Raw genomic sequence first — 13,557 nt, forward strand, 5'->3', positions numbered from 1 at the left:
GTGTGTGTATATATATATATATGTATAATTGAATAACTGTGCTGTACACCTGAAACTAACACGACATTGTAAATCAACTATACGCCAATAAAAAAATTATTTTTAACAAAAAGTTCTTTTGGGGGCTTCCCTGGCGGCACAGTGGTTGAGAGTCCGCCTGCTGATGCAGTGGACACGGATTCGTGCCCCGGTCCGGGAAGATCCCACATGCCGTGGAGCGGCTGGGCCCGTGAGCCATGGCCGCTGAGCCTGCGCGTCCGGAGCCTGTGCTCCGCAACGGGAGAGGCCACAACAGTGAGAGGCCCGCTTACCGCAAAAAAAAAAAAGCTCTTTTGGTTCTACGTTTGCCACTAGGGATTAAGTTCTGCGTTTATAAAATTGAGATCTAATCAAGATCATATTTAAATATCAAAGCAGTTGTGACTAACTAGAGCTTCGATACTACCTGACTCCATCTCGGCAAAGGATTATATTCAAGAAACAACCATGCTCAATAAAACCAAGTAATTTTTTTCCTGATATCCTTCAGGAAAAGACCGCTGATAGTCTCTCAGTTTTAATTTTTAATATGAGAAATATCTATAGATAAAAATTACATAAACAAAATCTCTTTGGCGTCCTTAAAAATAGTGGCAAGTAAAGGAGTCCTGAGACCAGAAAGACTGAGAACACCTGTTTTTACAACCAGCTGCCCTCCAGGAGCCTCTGATGTTGTAGATAGGGTTAAACACACTGCCCAGTGGGGTAATGAAATTCAAGGCCTGCACGACAGGCACCTTAAAGAAGTTGTAACAAAATGCTGTGGGTATTAAATGAGAGTGAGACCTTTTCTAGCTGGAATGATCATGGGGAAGCAGAACTTGAGGTGGGCCTCCAAGATGACAGGATTTTATGAGCAGAAGAGTTCTTGCCAGGTGGATAGAACCATAACAAGCACAGGAAAGCATGAAAGGCTGAGTAAACCCACTGGGGGGCGGCTTAGGGTGAGTAGAAGGTGTGCGTGGTAGGAAAAGTTTGGAAAGTCGAGCTGCACTGTGAGGGCTTGAATTCCCAGCTAAGCCATGTGGACTGTGTTTGGTATGCAGTGGGGACACCTGACATGTTTTGAACAGAGAAATGACGTGAAGTGAAAATTACAAACTACCTGGGAAAAACAAGTCAGAATCATCATAAAAGTTGGCCTGGCAGTGGTGTAAAAGATGAGAGGAGGGGCAGTTAGGACAATTTGCAGGGACCCAAAATGAGGACCTGAGTAAGGTGGGGCAGTGGCAGGGGAAGGATGCCCATTGGCCATGCTGACTGGTCTCACAAGGTGGCAGGATATTGGGGAGGTCTTCTGGTTCAGGGCCTGCCTCCAGCTTGGTGGGTCCAGAGCCTCTGGAGAGCCCTGATCTTGTTCTTTGGATAACCCTTTTCTAAACTCTGGGCTAATCATTTACGTTTGGTTACACATTCTTTCTTCAGCCAGGCTTAGTACATTTAGGTCTTTCTACATTTCAGTTGTATTTTTCTGAGACCAGGCCTTACTTAGCCACTTGAATATAACTATCTTTTAGGGAAAATGCTTTCTACAGATTGCTAACCTCGTTCATGATGAGTTGACGCCTATATTTTCATTATCTCAAGGTATAAGGAGACCTGCCAGTTCCCTTAACAAAACCTAGACCAGGGACTTCCCTGGTGGTGCAGTGGATAAGACTCTGTGCTCCCAATGCAGGGGGCCCAGGTCCTGATCAGGGAACTAGATCCCACATGCATGCCACAACTAAGAGTTTGTATGACACAACTAAGGATCTCGCTTTCCGCAACTAAGATCTGGCGCAACCAAATAAATAAATAAACATCAAAAAAAACAAAAAAAACAAAAAAAACAAACCTAGTCCAGATCCTTTAGGATGGGTATTGTGGAGAGACTTTTTATGGGGTGAGGGGCCCTCCAGGGGGCGCCGGGTTCGCCTTTTTGTGGTGGCTGAGGGAGAATGAAGGCAAGGTCACTCCCTTGAGACCTGGATATTCACCCCTCCTTGAAAGCCTGAAGGGGACAGATTTTGCTTGTCTGAGAGCGCCCTAGTTTCCTTCCAGAGAGCGATCCTATTCCAAGTTCTGGAGGTGATATACTTTGCCTCTCATTATGGAGGAAGAATCAACAAGATTGGTTCTTTTTTTTTTTTCCGGCTGGGCTGCGGGGCTTGCAGGGATCTTAGTTCCCTGACCAGGGATCAGGAACCCTGGCCTGGCAGTGAAAGTGCCAACTCCTAACCATTGGACTGCCAGGGAATTCCCAGCAAGACTTGGTTCTTGATCAGATGTGGTAAGAGGTAAGTGAAGAGAGAGAGGAGTGTGATAGAATGAATGAGAGACAGTAAAGGCAAATCTTTTCAGAAAAATGTGAGGAGGAGAGGGCAGCTGAGGTCCAAGATGCTAACCCTCAGCTCTCGCTCAACCTCTCTGCTTGCCCTCCAAGGCCCCTTCTCATCTCCACAATTGAGAAATTTACTACTGCAAACCTTCCATCTCCAGTCAGTGTGAAGAAGGAAAGGACCAAGACACAGCACCGTAGTGCTCTCTTCAGGTGCACTGAACACTCTTTGTAAAGAAAAGGGAACCCTCATACACTGTTGGTGGGAATGTAAATTGGTACAGCCACTGGAGGACAGTATGGAGGTTCCTTAAAAAACTAAAAATAGAGTTACCACATGATCCAGCAATCCCATTCCTGGGCATATACCTGGAAAAGATGAAAACTTTAATTAGAAAAGATATATGCACCCCAATGTTCATTGCAACACTATTTATAATAGCCAAGACGTGGAAGCAACCTAAATGTCCTTTATCCATTGACAGATGAATGGATAAAGAAGGTGTGGTATATATACACAATGGAATACTACTCAACCATGAAAAAGAATGAAATAATGCCATTTGCAGCAACATGGGTGGACCTAGAGATTATCGTACTAAGTGAAGTAAGTCGGAAAGAGAAATACAAATATCATATGATATCACTTATATGTGGAATCTAAAAAAATTATACAAATGAACTTATTCATAAAACAGAGACAGACTCACAGACATAGAAAACAATCTTATGGTTACCAAAGGGAAAAGGGGAGGGAGGGAGGGATAAATTAGGGGTTTGGGATTAACAGATACACACCACTATATATGTAAAATAGATAAACAAGGACCTACTGTATAGTGCAGGGAACTATATTCAATATCTTGAAATAACCTATAATGGAAAAGAATCTGAAAAAGAATATATATATATATATATATATATATATATATATATATTATATATATATACACACACACACATATTCAGTTTTATTTATATATATATATATATATATATATAACTGAATCACTTTGCTATACACCTGAAACTAACACGACGTTGTAAATCAACTATAATTTTAAAATTGAAGGAAAAAAAAAGTATCCTGGTGCTTATCATACCATTCTTTCAACTTTTCTGTAGGTTTGAAAACATTCCCCCAAAAATGTTAGGTTAAAAATTATAGTATAACTAAGCAATATTGACTGTTTCTGAGTTTTTACATTGATCTATGTTGGGCTGACCCTGCAGGCCTGCAAGCCTTGTAGCTGCCCAGCCTCGAGACCTAAGAAATAGCCCAGAGTCAGTGACAGAGACATCAGTGTTTTATTGGACAAAGAGCAAGAGAACAGCCGTCCTGAGTGGCCTGACCATACAATCTAATTGCTCTTGTTCATTTTGTGTGGGCCAGCACTTGCTTATAGATAAATGGAAGTAAGCACTATTTACAGAAAAATTTAAAGTTGAGTCAAAGACCTTAATTTTCCCTATGAATCAATCTAAAACCATCATTATTTGATCTTAGCAAAAGAGCACCTTGAGACAGTCTCCCTGGAAAGTGGTTTGAGAAGCTGGGTAGGCCCTTCTAAATAAAGGTGTCGGTCTTGTGCTTGTTTGCAGGCCCTGACTTTGACACCAGCCAGGGCCCTGCCTTTTTCTAAGCTAAATAGACCGTGAACTTCGTTCCTCAGGGTGATCTCCTCCCACCCTCTGCTCTCAGAGAAAGAAGTAACCCTCAAACCATACCAGAGGGAAGCATGAACACAAATGCCTTGTGTCCTTTCCTGTAACCGAGCTGGATGCCCTGCTACTTTATCATACCCGCCCCACTGAGAGCCACAGTGACAGAATAGTTCCCTATCCATCTGAGCATCTAGCACTCCTCTAGAGACTATAGTTCTTCAAGAGCAAGACCAGTTTTAATCCACTTCTGCTAAGAACAAAGCCTCTAAGGCTCCACGTGGGACTTCCCTGGTGGCGCAGTGGTTAAGAATCCACCTGCCAATGCAGGGGGCACCAGTTCAAGCCCTGGTCTGGGAAGATCCCGCATGCTGCAGAGCAACTAAGCCCATGTGCCACAACTACTGAGCCTGCGATCTAGAGCCCGTGAGCCACAACTACTGAGCCCATGTGCTACAACTACTGAAGCCCGCGTGCCTAGAGCCCGTGCTCCACGAGAAGCCACCGCAATGAGAACCCCGCTCACCGCAACTAGAGAAAGACTGAGCACAGCAACGAAGACCCAACACAGCCAAAAATAAGTAAATAAATAAATAAATAAAAAGAAAGACTCCACGTGGGTGGGCTGGCCCTTCAACCTCCCCCACTTTGAGTAAGCATTATGGATCCATCTCTATTTGGACCCACTCAGTTTCCCTCCTTATCCGTATAGCCTTTTTTTTTTTTCCATATAGCCTTTGATATTCTTTTTTTATCTTTGCCCAAAGGAAAATGACTAAAATCCTCAGATACAACATTATCACTTTATTCAGGAGATAATCAAGTATGATACAGCTGACAAATAGCTGTATAGAAAATTATACAAATCTGTTACATTTGCTAGAAGAGACTCGTTGTAAACAAGGAAGAGAAACCAGGAGGGTGCCTAAAGGACTGCAGTGTTTTGAGCAAGTGTCCCCACGCTCCCTTGAGTGAAGGTGGGCTCAGGTGGAGGTGGCCCTTCCAGCAGGAAGAGGAGGAGGCAGCCCCTATGCAGAAGCTGAGCCTCCTGGCCCCGCCCACACTCAGCGGCAGGCCTTGTTGAACTCCTGGAGGGCCCAGCGCTTGTTCTCAGTTGCCTGCTTGAGTTGGGTGTACTCTTTCACCAGCCTGTCAAACTCCTCCCCGAGGACCTCATAGGTGTTCAGGACCTGTCGGGACTTCTCCATGTCCTGCTCTTGTAGGTGAATGGCCCCCTCCAAACGGTCCCTAAAAGCCCAGGCACAGAAGATACAATATAAGGATCTGGTTCCTCAGAAAGTACACCAGAATGAGAAGGCACTAAAATGAATGAGTCTGGAGGGTGGAGGGTATGCGGACCAGCTCTGAAGAGCTGCGTCAGGCTTTTGGGAGTTCTCACCTAATGAGACGATGAACTTCCACTTTCTCGTCAGTGTAAGTGTCAGACAAAATCTTGAGCTCTTCCATCCTGACCGAGGGAAGAAAGAAATGTCAAGCTGAGGATCCCTAACAGCAGCAGACTTAGGAATGGGACACAGGACCTGCCAATGGTCAAGGTCCTGTGTTGAGCACTGACAGGATAAACAAGGTCATTCCAAATTCCTGAGCAATTTAGCTCACAGTAAACCACCTATTTCAGAGGGCTTTAAAATAAAAGACCCAAGAACGTTGACAGCTTTAGAGTCATCCAAAGGCCAATACTGCTATGTGACATTTACTGAACACCCACAGGGTGCCAGGCACGATGGAGACGAAAGAGATGAGGGCGAGGGTTGGAGTGGGTGGTGTATGAGATGGAGTCCCTCAGGTCCGCGGCGCTCGCAGCTCACCGCAGCTTAAGGATCATGGCGCTGCACTTGACCTCCAGGTACTGGGCATTGATGCGGTCCAGCTCAGACCGAGTCTTCAGCCGGTGCTCCTGAAGAAGCCTCTGCAGCAAGGCCAGGCAGCGAAGAAGCACCTGAGCACCCGGGAGGCAGGAGCAAGAGGGTGGCCACGAAAGAGAGTAGAAAAGAAAGCAGATCACAAATCCCTGGCTTCCCCAGAGGGGCCCCCGGGGTCAGGGTACAAAAGAAAGGAGGCCATCCCACCGCCCTGTCAAACCTGGGAGTAGGTGGCACTCTTCTTCTCCAGGAGCACCATCTGCTCCTTCTGCTGGCTCTTGGCATCCTGGCACTGCTGCTTCTCACCCACCAGGACCTCTGCGAGGTTCCATACCTTTGCTGCCTTCAGGGTTTCACTGTCTGAATCTGGGCAGAGACAGAGCGCTGGACAGGAAAACCCTAATTGCTCCTGCCCTTTGAAGGCCATGTTTCAGTGCCCCTATCCGATATCTAACCCTACAAATACTGTCTTCCTCCAGGTTTTCTTCTGATGGCCTGGTAAAAACAGCCCAGTTCTCTTACTTTCCAGATTTGGCCCTTAATTCTTTTTTATTAATCTTTTTGTAAAAATTATTTATTTATTTATTTATTTTTGGCTGTGTTGGGTCTTTTTTTTTTTTTTTTTTAATTTTTTTATTTTTTTTGGCCACATTGGGTCTTCGCTGCTGTTCATGGGCTTTCTCTAGTTGCACTGAGCGGGGGCTACTCTTCATTGCAGTGTGCGGGCTTCTCATTCTGGTGGCTTCTCCTGTTGCGGAGCACGGGCTCTAGATGCGCGGGCTTCAGCAGTTGTGGCGCACGGGTTCTAGAGCACAGGCTCGGTAGTTGTGGTGCGCGGGCTTACTTGCTCCACGGCACGTGGGACCTTCCTGGACCAGGGCTCAAACCCGTGTCCCCTGCATTGGCAGGTGGATTCTTAACCACTGCGCCACCAGGGAAGCCCTGGCCCTTAACTCTTAAATCATAGAAATAAAGACAAGGTCAACTCCTATTAACCTGAATTTTACTCCCTATTTCATTCTGATTCTCTTAAGAACAAACCATCCTTCCCTGCAGCAAGAGGACGCTGCCACTTTGCTGAATAAAAGAAGTCCGTACAAAATTTCTTGCTTTTATTCTACCAGCAAGGAAACAAACAAGTAAACATTTCCAACGCTTCTCAGCTTCTGTCCCAAATCTAAAATTCAAACACATTATTCTCAAAAGAGAAGACCAGGAGCCCTGAAGGCCAGCCATGAACAGAACACAGCCAGCACGCACCTGAACTGGGATTGTGGTAGCAGAGCAGAGTGAAACATTTCTTCTTGAGCTGCTCCTCCACTTCAAGCAGGAGCCGGGCTCTCATCCACATAAAATCCTACAGCCACAGAAGTGAAAAGTGAGATGTAGACAGACTGTTGGAACTAGAAAGATCCAGTGAATGAATATGTGATGACTAACAATCTCAATGATAACCAAAGAAAATGCATCAAGAGACATCAGGGAGATTAATTTTTAATCTATCAAATTAGCAAAGAATACAACGACTGTCAAGATCCCATGTTGATGAAAATGTGGGGACCTAGGTGCACTGGGAGCTCTTCTCTGGACAGCAGTTTGGCAATATGTACCAGTGTGTTCTATGTGTGTAGCCTGTGACCTGGTGATCCCACTTCAAGCACTAACACTCAGAAAATAATCATACAAAGACACGTATGAACTAGCATGTTCCTATCAGTGTGGTTTCTGCCAGCAAAAATGTGGAAATAACCTTAAATTAATATCCATCAATAAGGTTAAGCAAATTATGCTACATCCATACAATGGAATCCTATCTGTAATTTAAACTGATGATATAATAAGGACTCTGAGCACTAACTATGTGCCTGGACACTGCTGAGAGTGCCTTAGGAAGGTGGGAGGGATAAACTAGGAGGGTGGGATTAACAACACACACACTACTATATATAAAATAGATAACCAACAAGGACCTACTGTATAGCACAGGGAACTCTACTCAATATTTTATAATAACCTATAAGGGAAAAGAATCTGAAAAAGAATAGATATAAATATACATATAACTGAATCACTTTGCTTTACACCTGAAACTAAAACAATATTGTAAATCAACTACACTTCAAAAAAAAAAAAAAAAAGAGTGCTTTAGGAGGTATCATCTTATTTACAGTTATTTGAAAAGTAATATATATACCTCAAAATAATCATATACTTGAAGAAAGTCCAAAATATATTGTGAGAACAGATTATACTCTCTATACAGGTATGGAAGGTATAATACTATTTATTAATATTATACTAAATTAATACTATTTATTTATGTCAAGCTGTATATAATAATACTGCATTTATTTCTAGATTTAGTATTTCAGCTTTTACTTTCTTCCTTGTAATGTCTTTCTTATTTACTTGAGTTTGACCACCACGAACATGTTTCATTTTTATAGAAACAATAAAGCTTAACCTAAAAATGTTTAAATATATGGGAGAAATTAAGCCATTTCCCTTCTTTGGTCCCAATATCTGCCCCCCGCCAACCTCTGAGGGTGGCATGAGCTCCAGAAGGTCCACCTTCTCCAGCCCAAGCAGTGGGGGCACCTCCCTCTCCTGGCTGGGACCTAAGAGCTGTGTCAGCTCAGTCACAAGCAGCCGCTGTTCAAGGGTCTCATGAAACTGAGAGAGAGAATAAAAAACAAAAAGAAGTTACTATAAAACTTCTCCCACTCCACCTCCTCCATCCTCACAAACCAGTTTTTCACACATCTTCAAAGTCCTCAAACGTGTCATCCCCTTCGGATGACTTCCCAGCTGCCAGTACTTTCTCCTGTCAATCTTTCTTTTCAAAACCCTGACAACACACCCACCTCTTCCCCATAACCACAGTCCCTTTACTATAACCATTACTCAAAGCTCCTATTTCCCCCAGATCATAGAATCAGTTGAAGCCATAGCTGGCCTCGTCATTCCTACAGCTGGTACCAATGCCTACTTCATCTGTCCTGCCTCACCTTTTTGTCCTCAGGAGTTAAATTTCTGTCTTGTGTCTTCACATAGTAGTCCACAAGCAGCTCTTGAATGACTCTCTGTAAAATTTCAGACCTTAACCACGTTGTCTTATGCAATCGAACTTCCTTCCACGCCTAGAAAACCAAAAAAATCCCAGGTAGGAACCCCTCTTTCTCAGAAGATATTTCCTTCCTCCCTATTAGCCCTTCTCCCAGGGCCCTTACCTGAGCCTGCTCCTTTGCCAGTGTGAGGCTTAAGCCACTCTCGTCCATGTGTTGTGAGAGACTCAGCAGCAGTTTGCTGAAGTGTGGGTTCTGTAATAGGTCCTCTTCACTCAGGTTACAAGGAGGAAGCTGTTTGCTGCACACTTAAAGGGATGTCCCCCATAGGCACCAAAAAGCAAAGACAGTATGGACTCAATTTATATAACTGAGCATAACTCTTAGCTTAATACTCACTTCCAAAAAACCGCTAGGTTTTTGGTAGGGAAGTTTCCTAAATTGAATGAAAATTTTAAGAAAATCAAAAAATAGGGAATTCCCTGGCGGTCCAGTGGTAAGGACCTTGTGCTTTCACTGCCGAGGGCCCGGGGTTCAATCCCTGGTCAAGGGACTAAGATCCCACAAGCCCCGTGGCGTGGCCAAAAGAGAAAGAAAGAAAGAAAAAAATCCACAAATAAACTAGAGGCAATACTCAAAGTAACAAGCATTTATATTATATACAAGGACATTAATCAAGAATTAGGGAATGAGTCTTAAAAAAACTAGGGCTTCCCTGGTGGCGCAGTGGTTGAGAGTCCGCCTGCCGATGCAGGGGACACGGGTTCGTGCCCCGGTCCGGGAAGATCCCACATGCCGCGGAGCGGCTGGACCCGTGAGCCATGGCCGCTGAGCCTGCACGTCCGGAGCCTGTGCTCCACAACGGGAGAGGCCACAACAGTGAGAGGCCCCCGTACCGCAAAAAAACAAACTAAGATCTTAGAAAATGGAAATGCAGTTGGAAAATATTAGACAAAGAGAATCAAGAATAAGGGACTCTTTGGTATACCACAGTACCTAAAATGCCTCATTCACACAGAATACCTAGAGCTCTTGAGGAAGGGAAGGAAAAAAAAAACAACACATGTAAAGTTCCCTCTTTGTATGTGATCTCTAGTTGCATAAGCAAGACTGAGAGAAGGTATACTCTTAACAGTAAATAAAAAATTTAACTAACCAAATTCTCCTTATTGTAAATAGACTGAGTAACCCATGTGGATGCAGAACAGCACATGCACGGGAAAAAGTGCAAGAAGTCGGGATCCACTATTTATTCCATATGCTCAAAGGGCTTTTTTTCCATCTCTTTTCCCACGTGCTTTCTGCTGAGGTCTTATGTTTTACTCCCACTTACCAAACACTTACATTTTCATTCTTTGGACCATCATACCAGAGTCCTTTTAGAGAATAAGAAATCTCTCTCTTTTTTTCCCCCAAAGGCATTGAAAGATCACTATGGAAATGGTCAAAATACAGAAGATTCAAGTTTTTGAAGGATTCAAGAAAGGATGTGAGATATGCAAAGAATTCAAGATATGGAAGGATCTGAGATTTTGGAGGACAAGATATGAGAAAATTCAAGACACAGGTAGGAAGGTAGCTTTCAAAAGTTCACTGGCCACGCTCATCTTTAGGATACGCTTGCTAACTCAGCATGGGAGCATCTTGAAATTTTAGTCTACTGCACTAGCAGGTACCGAACAGGAGTCAGTATAATCTGTCTGCCAATAAGAGAGTGTTTAAGCATCTTCAAGTATTCTAGTTCCTCTAGAAAGTTAGGCTTCTGTGCGAGAAACCATACTGGTGAACATTATAAATCCTTTTTTAATTTTTTTTGGCAACCGTCGCATGGCATCTCAGTTCCCCAACCAGGGGATGAACCCAGGCCATGGCAGTGAAAGCGCCGAATCCTAACCACTGGACCACCAGGGAATTCCCCCTTTTTATTATAGACGACAAGACCCTAGATTAAGACCTCTCTGGATAAGTCCTCAATCCTCTTTCAAATGGCTACACTTACCTTGTTGGAGTATTTCCATCCCTTCTCCAGATGAGCAGAAATCCCCGGATGCCATCTGCTTTTCTTGTGATTCTTATCTGTCCAACTGAGTAAAAGAAACAAAAAGATAAATAAACTGGCTTGGCTGCTCAGAGAGAGACAACTACCTTGGGTTCAAATTTCTGTCATCTACAAGCTGGGGAGGAGAAACACCTCTTACAGGGCGGGGACTATGTCACACATCCTGGGTCCTGTCTGAAAAGGAGCCTCCTTGGGAAAGAAAACTTTCCAATTCACTAGTCTAAACAGGAGGATGGCCCCCTCCCCCCACCATTATGTCTAAGGTTAAAACTGAGCTGCTGCTTTCTAGTTATGAGTGAACTGGGAAAAGGGGGAAAAAAACCCAGGTCTGCTTTTTTCTCCAGTCAAATAACTCAGCTATCAAATGCCACAATAGTTTCTTGTGCTTCTTTAACTTGTCCTTTCATCTGAGATCTGTTGGTAGTTTTTGATCATTAACTCTAGAAACATCCTTCTGGAGTGACGAATCATTCCACACTTGAACAAAAACAACTGGTTTTCACATAACAGAGCACCTGGTAAAGAGTAAAGAGCACCTGGAGGAAAGAGCATGACAAGAAGACTGACAGGGAGGTCAGGGCCGGAAGAGGAACTCAAAGGTGTATTAATGCAGTCTGAGACCGGGAGGACGACGTGAGGCGTCGGTGTTTTGCCAGAACACGGAGTACACTGAAAAGAATGACATCAACACAAAAGGGCAGTAAAGATGGGCACAGTTTGGACTCTGTGGAGACAAAATTTTTCCCTTGACATGACTCCCCATTTTTTTCTTTCTTTGCTCCACCAGCTCCTCTCTGCAAAGTATCAAACTCCAAAGGGAAGCTGAGCCTCCCAAAGCAGAACAGACATCGGTTACTATGACTTAACACTTCATGTTCACAGAACATTTGGTTTACTCCCTGGTTTTATGAGTAACATCAAAGTAACTACTCATTTGTGTTGTAACATGGTCTAGAGGGGGACGTAGCTGAGGTATCAGAATGCTAAGACTTAATTTGCGGCTCCGCCGTTGCTTCTGTGCGAATTTAAGGGAATTGATTTTTTGTGCCAAACTTTTTCGCACCTGCAAAACTGAGATAACGATTCCTGCCTTGGATGAGCCATTAAGAATTAATAACACAATCGACTTGTCAACAAAAGCCACTACTTAGTGTTTTAGCATTCTGTTTATCACGGATCTAAGCCTGCAAATAAATTTTGCAGGGAAACTTCGCCCACGGAAATGAGGACCAACACAAATTTCAAAAAAGTCAGCTGTTCTTCCCTCCCTAGGGGAAGTGCCCACTTGGGGTTTTTTAGGGTGCTTTCCTTTACCCTTTTAAAGTGCTACAGGGCGTGATCGGTGGCGGCAATCAGGCTCGATTCTCCACCCTTTGCACTCAGACGTGTTAAAACGGTGATACAAGGACCGAAGCATTTAAATGTTCTGACTCAGGCGTCTTTTAAATTCTTAGATCTGTCTTTACACGCTGCACTGAACGTTAAATTGATTTTACAGGTATTTTCACAAGATGTGACCCTTACAGAGCCCGAGATGAATCAAAATGCGGCGCGGGCTCTCCAGCGCCTACTTTCCTTCCGCCTGGGCAGTCAAGGATTCCCAAGGCCGAGGGCGGTCTCGGCGACCGGATACCGGGGACTGGCCGGCTTGACCCTCCCAGCGCTCCTCCTCGCCGCAGCGCCGCCCGCCGACCCTCCGGGGCAAACCTGCACAGCGTGGGCAGCTGAAGCTCCCGAGGCAGTGCCGAGGGGGCTGGGGCGGGCAGGCCGGCGGCGGCAACACCCGGCCCCCGGCCGCGCCCGGGCTCCGGAACCTCTCCCTCGGGCCGGGCTCAGGGGCTGCGGGAAGCTAGACCCGGGAGGACCGCGCGGCGAGGTCGGGGGTGGGAAAAAGGCCGAAAGCTCACCGGAGGCAGTGGTAGGGGGCGGGGCCCCGCTCGAGGCGGGAACGCAGGCTCCGCCCCCCGCCGCGCTCGCGCCCTTAGACCCCAACGGCCGGAAGACTGGGGGTTCGGAATCCGGGCTGAGAAAGGGAGACGTCGTAGGCAGACTTCTTTGCCATTTCTCCTGGGTACCTTCCCCCGTGTTGAGGACAAACGTTAAGAAGATGGTAATAATTGCCGGGTTCTACTGAGGGCCCACAATGAGTCAGACTATGCCAAGAGTTTTACTTGCCTTGCCCCGCCCCGTTTAGTTCTTAGAGTGTCCTACGAGGAAGTCACTATCATACCCATTTTACAGAGGGTAAGACTAAAGCGCAAAGAGGTTATGTGGCTTGCTCAAGGTCGCGGCTTGCAGAGTGTAAGCCTGACCCAAGGGCCCTCTGAACCTTCCCAGACCTGCCGCCCACTGGCGCTGCCAGCCCTGCCCCTTGGATGGGCTTCCCATCCAATTTCCTCCCCCAGGCTCCTCCTCTGCCCTCTCCTTTACCTCTCATCCTTCACTAAAACCCCTGTCTTCTTTTTTTAGACTATGTGGACATTTATTGTTTGCTTAACCAGAAGTCTGGAGCTGGGGGTCCTAAGGCTT

The 13,557-nt window shown here is 45.2% G+C and overlaps 1 protein-coding gene across 2 annotated transcripts; it reads right to left on the reverse strand.

Moving 5' to 3' along the window:
• Window positions 1-4,807: 4,807 nt before the first annotated feature.
• On the reverse strand, window positions 4,808-12,930 carry HAUS4 (HAUS augmin like complex subunit 4). Of its 2 annotated transcripts, XM_007449534.1 has the most exons (10): window positions 12,736-12,930; window positions 10,969-11,045; window positions 9,135-9,277; window positions 8,913-9,044; window positions 8,443-8,577; window positions 7,165-7,261; window positions 6,125-6,270; window positions 5,851-5,981; window positions 5,421-5,489; window positions 4,808-5,269 (listed from the first exon to the last, which is right to left on the reverse strand). In XM_007449534.1, the coding sequence occupies exons 2-10, from the start codon at window positions 11,021-11,023 to the stop codon at window positions 5,086-5,088; spliced, it is 1,092 nt and encodes a 363-aa protein (XP_007449596.1). In that variant the 5' UTR covers window positions 11,024-11,045; window positions 12,736-12,930; the 3' UTR covers window positions 4,808-5,085. The 2 variants fall into 2 exon arrangements, with proteins under 2 accessions (XP_007449596.1, XP_007449597.1); XM_007449535.1 differs by lacking the exon at window positions 8,443-8,577 and having other exon boundaries at window positions 4,812-5,269; window positions 12,736-12,921.
• Between the last annotated feature and the right edge of the window lie 627 nt (window positions 12,931-13,557).

Source organism: Lipotes vexillifer, unplaced genomic scaffold, assembly GCF_000442215.2.
Source record: "Lipotes vexillifer unplaced genomic scaffold, Lipotes_vexillifer_v1.1 scaffold1093, whole genome shotgun sequence".
Classification (NCBI taxonomy): Eukaryota; Metazoa; Chordata; class Mammalia; order Artiodactyla; family Lipotidae; genus Lipotes; species Lipotes vexillifer.

Coding starts and splice junctions, on each gene's coding strand:
- HAUS4 (XM_007449534.1), bottom strand. CDS start 11,023: ATGGCATCCGGGGATTTCTGCTCATCTGGAGAAGGGATGGAAATACTC. Junction 7,262..8,442: donor AGCTCATGCCACCCTCAGAG/GTTGGCGGGGGG, acceptor CTGTGGCTGTAG/GATTTTATGTGGATGAGAGC. Junction 5,490..5,850: donor GCCATGATCCTTAAGCTGCG/GTGAGCTGCGAG, acceptor TCCCTCGGTCAG/GATGGAAGAGCTCAAGATTT.